Consider the following 12,546-nt stretch of genomic DNA (forward strand, 5'->3'; position numbering starts at 1 on the left):
CCCTCTAGCCCCACAACCCCCCCCCCCAAGAAATCTCTGTTCCTTCGACTCTGGCCTCTTCTGCATCACCCCCTCCATTTGCCCCTCCGTTGGTGGCCTTGCCTTCAGCCATCTAGGCCCCAAGCTCTGGAATTCCCTTCTTCAACCCCTCCATCTCCACCTTTAAGACCCTTCTTAAAACCCATCCCTTTGACAGCTATTGGCCACCCCTCCAATATCTCCTTCTCTGGCTCAGCATCCATTTTTGTCAGATTATGGCTGTGTGCCGCACCTTGGAATGATGTACTACATTAAAGGGATTATTCAAATGCAAGTTGTTGTATTTTGAATCGCAGTCACTGTTGTTATGTAGAAAAACACGGCAGCCAATTTGTGCAAAGCAAGCTCCCAAAACAGCAATGAAATAAATGACCAGTTAATCTGCTTTTGGAGGTGTTGATTGAGGGAGAAATGTTGGCCAGGACACCGGGAGAACTCCCTGGCTCTTCTTCCAAAAAGTTCCGTGGGATCTTTTACATCCACCTGAGCAGGTAGACTCAGTTTAGCATCTCATCCAAAATACAGCAATTCAAACAGTGCAGCACTCCCTTAGTACTGCACTGAAGTGTGTGGAAAACTATAAAGACCACATTAATGTAGAAATACGTGAACAGTTACTTGACCATAATAAGAGAAAAGCATGATGGGTATTTGACCAATGTTAACTCCTTGACTCCCATACATAGGGTAGTTACAATTTCACACACACTCACAGAAAGACACAATTGTCCTTAGTACGTTGATAATTAAGTTGGCTGTCCAGGTGCTTGGTACTGTCTGGCCTCCCCCCCTCCCCCAATGTAGATAAGGGTATTGCTGGCTTATAATATAATGAGAATACAGTTCCTTGAGAGGCCATGTAGCCTTGATTCTGACTTCAGCCCTACTGATTAACCAGCTTGGAATTTAGGGAGGTAGTGTTCTCTCATGCCTGTGAAGCCTACGTGCCAGAACAGGAATGAGCTATGGATGTCAGAGGGTGGGTTCCCTATTTTTGATTGACTAACCACTTGAACCAATGAGAGTGTACATGTAAGCCCATATTCAATGATAGACAGACATTACTGAATTAAGTGTATAAAAGATAACCGCTTTCTTTGTTCGAAAAAGACGTAGCTTCAACCGTTGTTTGAGGTACACTTCCAACTTGTACAAGTTTCTTAATAAATTCTTACTTGTCTGAAAATAAGTGTTTGGAGTTAATGCATTGTGTATAATAGGTAATTAAGTTTTCGACAAGTGTCAACCTAGATTATGTGCTCAAGTCCTGGATTGGGGCTTGAACTTGTAAACTTTTGACTCATATGAGAGAGCTAGCAACTAAACCAAACTGACATCTTCCCTTGAGAGAGAGAGAGAGAAAATTGGAGTGAGAATGAGAGACACTTGGGCATATCTAGTAACTGGATACAGGGCTGGAAGCAGCTGATGAGCCTGTCCTTTTACATGGGGAACAAGATGTGCCACAGCAGGGTATAAAACTGGGGATAAGCCAGGCATAGAAGACTTTGATTTCATATGGAGGCTGCCAAATGTACAAAGTAGAAACAACAGCCATTTCTTACTGCGACATCTCTGAATAATGGCAACATTGGAATATTCAACATTGGCTCGGAACAGCTGCCATCTTTCTTGTAGAGTTGACATGATCTTATTACAGCTGCCTTTACCTTCTTCTAGATGTGGGAAGAATGTTATTATTGGGGTTACCATTATTGCTGGTGCTAGTAGTGGGTTAGAATGTAACATGGCAAGTGCTGCATTGTCTTTATCTCCCCTCCTCTCCTGATGGTGCTAGGCTTCAGTTCTGTGCTCACCGTCTGCCTTCCACTCATTCTTTGAGTGAGCATCGGCAGGCTGTTTAACAGTGCCAGGCATCACAGCCCAGCCTGATCCTGTTCTTGGTCATTGTCCATACACAAGCAAGGGTCATGAGATAGTAACCAGGAGTGGGAACGCTGGCTGATATTTTTTTTTCCCTCGCTGCAGCCCAGGAACACTGAATCCAAATATACCACCAAACTGCAGCTCCAACTGAGGTCAATTAATGCAGCACAGACCGAAGACTGAAAGTGGATTTGTGTGGCTCAGCAGCACACTGGGCAGTGCATTATTACCTGTTGAGCCATTGGGGCTGGCATTCTGTTCAGTGGTTGATGCTGTATTACTTACCATGAGTGTCTTTGTTCAACTTCCTCGCCAACAGCTTAGTGTTGAAGTACTGTGGGCATTTGCCCACCTTCCATGTTAAGAGGTCATTCCAGCCCTCACTCCAAACAAGGGTAATACAAGTAATAACAACAGAACTATTGGAAGCAGGATACGTGTCATCAGGAGCCCTTCTCTATAGAGGATTGACTTTTCTAAAAGAACGACTTACATTTATATAGCGCCTTTCACGTCCTTAGGATGTCCCAAAGAGCTTTACAGCCAATGAAGTACTTTTGAAGTGTAGTCTGTTGAAATGTAGGAAACATGGCAGCTTACTTGCACACAGCAAGGTCCCACAAATAACAATGAAATAAATGACCAGATAATCTGTTTGTTGAGGGATAAATATTGACTAGGACACCGGGGAGAACTTCCCTACTCTTCTTTAAATAGTGCCATGGGATCTTTTACGTCCACCTGAGAGGGAAGATGGGGCCTCGATTTAACGTCTCATCTGAAAGACTACACCTCTGACTTTCAGCCTGGATTAAGTGTTCAAGTTTCTGGAGTGGGACTTGAACCCACAACCTTCTGACTCAGAGGTGAGAGTGCTACCACTGAGCCACGGCTGACACCCATGTGGCCTATAGAGCTGGAAGGAAAAATCAGGAAATGGCATCATGGTTGTTACACAAAACCAAGGTGTTCTTCAGCCAGGCCAATATAAGAAAAACTAAATGAAACTGAACCTCATTGGCACCACTGAATGTGTAATTCTAATGTGCATTTTCCCAGTTCTCTTACCCCATCCAACACCAGAACACAGAGCTCACGCATCACAGCTATTGGATGGGATTCAGATCAACTCTTGTTGGTTTGTGTCACATGCAGCACTGAGCGAATCCAACAGCTCGTGGGCTGGAGCCGAGCTCTTTCCCCTTGTGTGGGCCATCCTGACAGTCAGGAGCAAGTAGCTGTACAGCTGAGATGTTGTTTGAGGTTCACGCAGGTCTCATCATTGCCTATTAGCCCCCTGTTAACAATTGTTAAATGTAATTTTCAGGCATAAAGCTGCTTTGGTGGACTTGGCACGACACAGACCCCAATATTTATGACAGACACTACTGGGTACCCTGGACCTCCTACGTCTTCCACATGTCATTTGCTTGTAGCTTTGCATTCCTCATAAACCTAGGCAGGTAAGTGGACAATGATAAGGCTCCTTTGTATATTGGATCGAGCTCAATCAATTCCAATAGAGGGGACTTCATAAAACCATGGGAATTTGCCATAGATCAGATGACTGAAGTATCTGTTGTTGCGTGATTGCCCAAATAATTTTTTTCATCCCAGAGTTTCCTCCCACTCCTCTCCTGGAACCACAAATCTGCGTTGATCGTCTCCCGGTGTAAGCACCACGATGTGGGAACCTCCATTGTTGACCCCAGCGGACATCCTGGTATTGGGAGGAGATTCTCTCATTTCAACATCCCAGTGGCGGGCACCCATGTCCCCAGGGGTGCATCTCCCGCCAGGGAAGCCCCATACTGCGGCAGAAGTGACTGGATCCAGAGGGAAGTTGCCAGGTCCTCCTGGTTCCCCCCCCACCATGAATTTATAGTCCCCCTCTGTCCTCTTTGGAAAGGGGGGCCGATAATTACATATATTTTTAAATAAATGGGCGCTGATTAAACCTTAGGGGTACAGGCTGTTACCCAGGCCCGGACCCTCAGGTGGGCCCCACTTGGGCCACAGAGGCATCCGGCCTGCTTTCACCAGGCGATACTGCTGCTATGGATACGCTGGGTCCCATTGAGGGCCAATGGCAGGAACTCCTGATGTAGGGAATTCCTTTCCCTGGCCTCTTATGTCAATGGTCTTATTTGGGGCAGGTAGAGACTCTACCCCAACAAGGACATCGGGAAGCTAGTGCACCAGGTGTGGAATCTGGCGAAACTGGGTCCTGGCCTATTTGCTGATCCTCCCCCTACGGCTCCCCCAACTGGAGCTGAGCTGGGAGGTGCTGCAAGGGTCAAGGATTTTCAGTCCCGCTGGCTCGCGCTGGGATATGGTTCGACAGGCCTCTGCTATCCTCCAGCACCAGGAAAGAGAGGGAAGGAAAAAAAAATGGGGTGGCAGCATTGATTAAGGAGAATATTGCAGTGCTGGAGAGAGAGGATGTCCTTGAGGAGTCAAGGACAGAATCTATTTTATTAGAGTTAAGAAACAATAGAGGCACCATTACACTACTGGGTGTATTCTATAGGCCACCAACTAGTGGGAAGGATATAGAGGAGCAAATTTGCAGGGGAATTACAGAGAGGTGCACGAGCTATAGAGCAGTGATAATGGGGGACTTCAACTATCCTAATATAGACTGGGATAGCAATAGTGTAAAGGGCAAAGAGGGGAGGAATTTCTGAAGTGTGTTCAGGAGAACTTTCTTGATCAGTAAGTTTCCAGCCTAACGAGGAAGGAGAAATTGCTGGATCTGATTCTGGAGAATGAGGTGGGTCAAATGGAGCAAGTGTCAGTGGGGGAACATTTAGGGAACAGCGATCATGGTGTCATAAGGTTTAGATTAGTTATAGAAAAGGACGAGGAGCAATCTAGAGTAAAAATACTTAATTGGAGGAGGGCCAATTTCAGTGGGTTGAGAACGGATCAAGCCTGGGTAAATTGGAATCAAAGATTGGCAGGTAAAACTGTAATTAAATAATGGACGGCATTTAAAGAGGAGATAGTCCGGGTACAGTCTAGGTACATTCCCATGAAGGGGAAAGGTAGGGTAACCAAAGCCAGAGCTCCCTGAATGATGAAAGAGATAGAGAGTAAGATGAAGCAGAAAAAGGGGGTGTATGACAGATGTCAGGTTGATAATACAAATGAGAACCAGGCTGAATGTAGAAAGTACAGAGGAGAAGTGAAAAAGGAAATAAGAGGGGCAAAGAGAGAGTATGAGAATAGACTATCGGCTAACACAAAAGTCTTCTATAGGCAGATAAATAGTAAACGGGTAGTTGGGGGGGTGGTGGGGCCGATTAGGGACCAAAAAGGAAATTATGCATGGGAGCAGAGGGCACAGCTGAGGTACTAAATGAGTACTTTGCACCTGTCTTTACTAAGGAAGAAGATGCTGCCAAAGTCACAGTAAAAGACGAGGTAGTTGACATACTGGATGGGCTAAAAATTGATAAAGAGGAGGAACTAGAAAGACTGGCTGTACTTAAAGTAGATAAGTCATCCGGTCTGGATGGGATGCATCCTACGTTGCTGATGGAAGTAAGGGTGGAAATTGCAGAGGTGCTGGCCATAATCTTCCAATCCTCCTTAAATATGCGGGTGATGCCAGAGGACTGGAGAATTGCAAATGACACACCCTTGTTCAGAAAGGGTGTAAGGATAAACCTGGCAACTAAAACCAGTCAATTTAACCTCGGTGGTGGGTATTTTTTGGAAACAATAATCCGGCACAAAATTAATAGTCACTTGGACAAGTATGGATTAATAAAGGAAAGCCAGCGTGGATTTGTTAAAGGCAAATTGTGTTTAACTTGATTGAGTTTTTTGATGAGGTAACAGAGAGGGTTGATGAGGGCAATGTGAATGATGTTGTGTATGTGGACTTTCAAAAGGCGTTTGATAAAGTGCCACAGAATTGGCTTGTCAGCAAAATTGAAGCCACATGGAATAAAAGGGGCAGTGGCAGCATGGATACAAAATTGGCTAAGTGACAGGAAACAGAGTAGAGGTGAATGGCTGTTTTTCGGACTGGAGGGAGGGAGACAGTGGTGTTCCCCAGGGGTTGGTACTCGGACCACTGCATTATTTGATATGTATTAATGACTTGGACTTGGGTGTACAGGGCACAATTTCAAAATTTGGAGATGACACAAAACTTGGAAGTGTAGTAAACAGTAAGGAGGATAGTAATAGACTTCAAGAGGACATAGACAGGCTGGTGGAATGGGTGGACACGTGGTAGATGAAATTTAGTGCAGAAAGGTGCGAAGTGATACATTTTGGCAGGAAGAATGAGGAGAGGCAATATAAATTAAATGGTACAATTCTAAATGGGGTGCAGGAACAGAGAGACCTGGGGGTATATGTGCACAAATCTTTGAAGGTGGCAGGACAGGTTGAGAAAGTGGTTAAAAAAGCATACGGGATCCTGGGCTTTATAAATAGAGGCATAGAGTACAAAAGCAAGGAAGTTATGTTGAACCTTTATAAAACACTGGCTTGGCCACAACTGGAGTATTGTGTCCAATTCTGGGAACTGCACTTTAGGAAGGATGTGAAGGCCATAGAGAGGGTGCAGAAAAGATTTACTAGAATGGTTCCAGGGATGAGGGATTTCAGTTACGTGGATAGACTGGAGAAGCTGGGGTTGTTCTCCTGACAGCAGAGAAGATTGAGAGGAGATTTGATAGAAGTGTTCAAAATCATGAAGGGTCTAGATAAAGCAAATAGAGAGAAACTGTTCCCATTGGTGGGAGGGTCAAGAACCAGAGGACACAGATGTAAAGTGATTGGTAAAAGAACTAAAGGCGACGTGAGGAAAAGCTTATTTACAGAGTGCGTTGTTATGATCTGGAATGCGCTGCCTAAAAAGGTGGTGGAAGCAGATTCAATCATGGCTTTCAAAAAGGAATTGGATAAATACTTGAAGGGAAAAAAAATTGCAGGGCTACAGGGAAAGAGTTGGGGAATGGGACTAACTGGATTGCTCTTACAAAGAGTCAGCATGGGCTCGATGGGCAGAATGGCCTCCTGTGCTGTAACCATTCTATGATTCTATGATTCTACTGCACTCTCATCGCCATTTGTCATATGTGAGCCTAAGCAGTGAGTAACAGCTGACTATTTGATTGTGAGGGACATCACAGCTGAGCCTAAGCCTGTCCTCACCCAACACCTAGATTCAATCTCACTGAAAATGCGCTATAACCTCATGTTCCAGCACATTTAAATGAAGCCCAGTGCAATGTTTTTTTCCACTTGCCACTCACCTTCTTAAAGGGTCAGAGCACTTTTAGCTATCTATTTTATTTTCTAGTTTAACCACACAATTTTAGTACTGGTTTTCATTATTCACTTTTGTTGCCATTTGTTTTGAAAAATGTTCACTTTTTTGAGAATTTTTTATCTCCTAACTGTTTATGTGGAACTTAAAGTATCCAAGTGTTTTCTGCCAATGTTAACGTATCCGAGTGTTTTCTGCCAATGTTAAAGTATCCGAGTGTTTTCTGCCAATGTTAAAGTATCCGAGTATTTTCTGCCAATGTTAAAGTATCCGAGTGTTTTCTGCCAATGTTAAAGTATCAGAGTGTTTTCTGCCAATGTTAACGTATCTGAGTGTTTTCTGCCAATGTTAAAGTATCCGAGTATTTTCTGGCAATGCATTGAAAAGCTGACTGGAATTAAAGCAGATCAGGAAGTGCTAACAAAAGTAGGAGACATGATTAAAGAACTCTTACGATATAGAATTTCAGTGGAGCTTACGGAGCGATGAGGCATCGAGTGAAAAGTCCCTGACGGTCAGCAAGACAAGTGAAAATGAATGATGGGGCGTTGGTATTAAGTTTCATACATAGAGGGGTAGATTTTAATTTTCATGGCCGGATTGAAATCTGGCGGCTGCTGATTGTCCGTCCATTTCACACCCTGCAGTCAATGGAAAGGAAAATCGTGCGGGCTGTAAAACGGGTGATTCAATCTGTTGCCTCCAGCTCTCTGCCTGGCGCTCACAGTCATTGTCAGGTGAGAAGGGTGCAGATAATGGTGGGCGTGGAAAGTCCAGCTCTGGTGCCAACTGATGTTGGATAATCCTTATCCTTTTAATAACAGATTCGTGAATCAAATTCCTGTCAAACTGCCAGGGAGATCAACTGTAATAACATAGACATGTTTATACAAAAGCAAAATACTGCGGATGCTAGAAATCTGAAATAAAAACAGAAAATGTTGTAAACACTGAGCAGGTCAGGCAGCATCTGTGGAAAGAGAAACAGAGTTAACGGTTCAGGTCAATTATCTTTCATGAGTTCTGATGAAAGCTCATCGACCTGAAACGTTAACTCTGTTTCTCTTGCCACAGATGCTGCCTGACCTGCTGAATGTTTACAGCATTTTCTGTAGATATGTTTTTTCATTGTTTTAATACAGAATAAAGACAGACAGTTAATGTAGGCAGAACTGGTTTAAATTGTGTGCTTACAGATCTTATCTTTTGATCACAATGACACTGAGCAAGATCATTGTTCAGGAAGAACAAAGACAAGAAGCAAAAGTTGCTGAGGTAACATTGGAGAAGGTTGAAACTTTAGACAATGGATGGCTGTGTGTGTTCAGCAATCTGTTTGATGACTTAAGGGTCGTAAACTGCCTAACAAAGTTAAACTCAGCAAGAATTAGACAATGTCTGCTTGTTTTCAAAAGAGAGATACAAAGCGAAACACAGTTCGGAACTTTAGCTACCTTCAAGGAGAGGACCATGAACGGCCTGAACAGGCCGTGATTCCCGGGAAGTTCTTTACACGTGAGTTTTCTAAGCGTAGGACTGGAGTGTACTGCTCTGTAGGTAGTCTTAAGATGAATGTTTTGAGACAATAATAAATGTAGTTAATTGTCAGACATATTACTGACTCTAATCTGTTATTAAAAGGATACGGATTACCCAACATCAGCTGGCACCAGTGCTGGACTTTCCACGCCCGCCGTTAGGCCACCAACCATTATCTGCACCCTTCTCACCTACCTGACAATGACTGAGTGACTGGCTCCAAAGACTCCAGGCCAGCATGGAGCCAGTGCAAGATCCATGCCAGGACAATCAAGGACAGCTCCGTCTGCAACCTTTTTTGCCTTCGCCTCTTGCCAGGCTCGCATTGGGATCATCTGCAATATCAGTCAATGCGCTGCCCATCGATGTATCAAACAGGTGACTGATGCACTGGTCAGCATTTTCATCTCCTTTCCCACTGATTAGCAACAGCAGCATGACAGAACTACCCAATGTCACTGCACTGCTATGTTTCCCAATGCGGGGAGGGCGGGGTAATTGATGCAGTCACCCTGCAGTCCATCTTGTGTCTCAGGAAGTGACCCTGCATCATGCAGATAGTTTGTGTTATTTGTGAAGCCCTTTGAGGGTATCATTGTATCTAGGCTATCAGTTATAAGCTGCAGTGTGAATGTGTGCAGTGCTGGAGTATGGGCATATACGCACAATAGGCAGTGAAAGATTGTTTGAGATCCTTAGCATTAGCCAGTAATAAATTAGAACAGGTTTGCTGTGCGACACTTTGTGACATGCATACTGGGGCCATCGACCTGGTGAAAGGCACGGTCGGGTGGTCTTACCGTGGTCGCTTCCTTAAGATGTCCCATCTTCATCCACAACTGCTGCTGGATTGTGCATGTACTGTATATAGTGTCAACTTTGAATGCCATTTCCTGTCAGATATGCTGCATTCCTGGGCTAGAGTGCCAAACAGGGCAACCCTCCTTGCACCCACCTCATGCAGCAGCACCCCCACTTTACCAACCATCAAATAGGGGTTCTGTGCCACTTCATCACAGACTCTGTTTCCTGCCTTCATGTTTCTCTTGCTTTCTCTTGGGCTTCTTTTGTCCAATACAAACTGCAAAATATTTATAGCCCTTGGAAAGGCTGAAACAATTTATGTCCCCATTTACCTTTAAATGGTTGCATCCCTTTAAATTTTGACTGCAGATTTTTAAAGGCTGATGAATTTGGAATCTCCCCCCCACCGCCCATCCCCTTGTTGGTAAGCTCCAAGAATCAGGGCTAATATGGCCTGGGAGGTAACCAGGAGCAGGTAGAGAGGGAGAACCTCAGGAAGTCTGGCAAAGTTGGCCCGGCAGGATGCTGCCAACCACTAAGCCCAGTCCTGCTGCTTCAACATTGAGGTCAGTGAATATAATGTTCTGCCTCATTAATTCAGTGCCGCCTGATGTACATCAGTCACTTGAAAATTACATAACTGCTTTGAAAAGTGCTCCTGAAATGAGGTTGTTCTGCACTTATATCAGTAAATTGTTCCTGGTCTTTAGAGAACAGTTTTACGTTACACTGTTTCAGACACCGACATAATTACACCAGTGCACCTTAGTCCCGTTCTATGCACTGTCTCCGCAGTAACAGTCTGCATTTGGTAATTGGTGTTGTGTTCACTACAGCTGAAGCCTATTTACTGTGCTAACTGATACAGATCTCTCATGCTCACTAACTCACTGAGATCAGTTAACTGATACAGATCTCTTGTGCTCACTAAGTCACTAAGACTATGCAGGTTACCAAGGTGTAAGTGAAAGGTACTTTAGAAGGCGGTTGTGAATTGTAAGCATTGCATGGTGGCTGCATATAGTGACACCACTATTCCCAGCCAGAATGAAGATGATTGGGTAATTCCCCCATCAATTATGCCTGGACATATTTTCTATAAAGTAGACTTTGTCCGCTGTAAATCCTGCCATAAGTCCCGCCCCACCTCCAACTCATTGGCTGACACAGTGGTGTCAATAGACACAATGTTGCTTGTTCTGCTCCAGTCAACCTTTATGCCATTTATATGCGCCTTTAAATACAGTCTGAAGACCTTCACCCAATGATAGTTCAGCAGATAAGTGCCCCTCTTGGTGTGCTAGTGAATCACAGACTGGGAGAGTCCCAGCATCGATTCCTGCTCATGAGAAGGCAGTAGGGATGCTACAATTGCCTTCAGTGGCCCTGGCTGAGGAGAGCAAAGGTCATTCAAGACTCCCACTCCCGATTGCAATCCAGTGACTCCCACCCCCCAGCTCAAAAGTGCACATGCACGGACATCAGGCTTGGCTGTGATGCCTTCATGGGCTAATAGTCTATTGACCTTCACTGTCTGGGCTCTCATGTGGAGAATAGCTACTTCAGGAAGGGAGGGAGAAAGGGAAAAAAATTAGGTTGGGGGGGAAGTGGGGAACGAGGATGTTAAGGGTTACGGGGTTGAATTTGCGCAAGTGCTGGAACCTCAGCAGAAAAACGCCAGATGAACATAGTGGGTGATTCCTCAGTCCTGTGCTCCCTGTGGGGAGCTGCGCCTCCAGGGAGCCCAGGCACATGGTAGGGCTACAGGATTATAGCACCGATTCCCTGAGCCGCACTGCCTGCGGATTGTGGAATTGTCCCCAATATCTGTTTCAGCAAAAGTGCAAACAAATGCATTGCATTTGGTGGGGGTGTTACTGCTCTGTGTGCTTGTACAGGGTCTCAGCGCTGTGTTCTGTAATACGAACAGACTGTGAATCGACGAGCAGTGATGGCTTTGGAAATAGAAATTTATGGTTGTTATTTGTTCCAAGCTGCTTTTACATTGAGCTGAGCTCCGTGCTAGTGGTGTCAGCTCACAGGTCTCACACAACCAAGTGTAAACTCGCTGGGATTCAAGTGTCTTCAGCTGTCTAGGCCCTAAGCTCTGGAATTCCCTCCCTAAACCTCTCTGCCTCTCCACCTCTCTCTCCTGCTTTAAGTCACTTACTAAGCTTTTGGTCACCTGTCCTAATATCTCCTCATGTGGCTTGGTGTCAATTTTTGCCTGATTACACTCCCATGAAGTGCCATGGGATGTTTTACTACGTTAAGGCTCTATATAAATGCAAGTTGTTGTTGTTAATTCTCCAAGTCCAGTGGCTGAGAATGCCCATTTTTATTACCGGGAGCTGACCTTGGGGAGACCCACATGTTAGGAACACTAGCACAGGTCTTAGTGCAATACAATAGCAGCGTTACATGACTGAGATGCTGCCATCGTGTAATTGTGCTGCTGTGTAGAGGAATGTCTAAACAGCAAAACAATATGGAAACATTGCCAGCCCTCACTGAGTCCTACTCCAGAGACTTGAGCACATAATCTAGACTGACACTCCAGTGCAGTACTGAGGGAGTGCTGCACTGTCGGAGGTACCGTCTTTCGGATGAGACGTTAAACTGAGGCCCCGTCTACCCTCTCAGGTGGACGCAAAAGATCCCATGGCAATATTTTGAAGAAGAGCAGGGAAGTTCTCCCTGGTGTTCTGGCCAACATTTATCCCTCAACCAACATCACTAAAACAGGCAACTATCTCATTATCAAATTGCTGTTTGTGAGACCTTGCTGTGTGCAAATTGGCTGCCTCGTTTCCTACATTACAACAGTAACTACTTTTCAAAAATGCTTCATTGGCTGTAAAGCACTTTGGGATGTCTTGAGATTGTGAAAGGCGCTATATAAATGCAAGTTCTTTCTTTCTATCTGAGGGCAAAAACAGTGGGTCGTTATACTGCAGAGTTACCTCTGATGGTGCTGTTACCGTCTG

General features: G+C 44.8%; 1 protein-coding gene across 1 annotated transcript in view; it reads left to right on the plus strand.

Moving 5' to 3' along the window:
• LOC137342352 (uncharacterized) overlaps positions 1-12,546 on the plus strand; it is a 109,721-nt gene that overhangs the window by 23,100 nt on the left and 74,075 nt on the right. The window contains exon 4 of the mRNA XM_068006287.1: positions 3,254-3,389. Within this exon, the coding sequence (XP_067862388.1) occupies positions 3,254-3,389 (136 nt within the window). The remainder of the gene's footprint in view (positions 1-3,253; positions 3,390-12,546) is intronic.

This window comes from Heptranchias perlo, chromosome 25, assembly GCF_035084215.1.
Source record: "Heptranchias perlo isolate sHepPer1 chromosome 25, sHepPer1.hap1, whole genome shotgun sequence".
NCBI lineage: Eukaryota > Metazoa > Chordata > Chondrichthyes > Hexanchiformes > Hexanchidae > Heptranchias > Heptranchias perlo.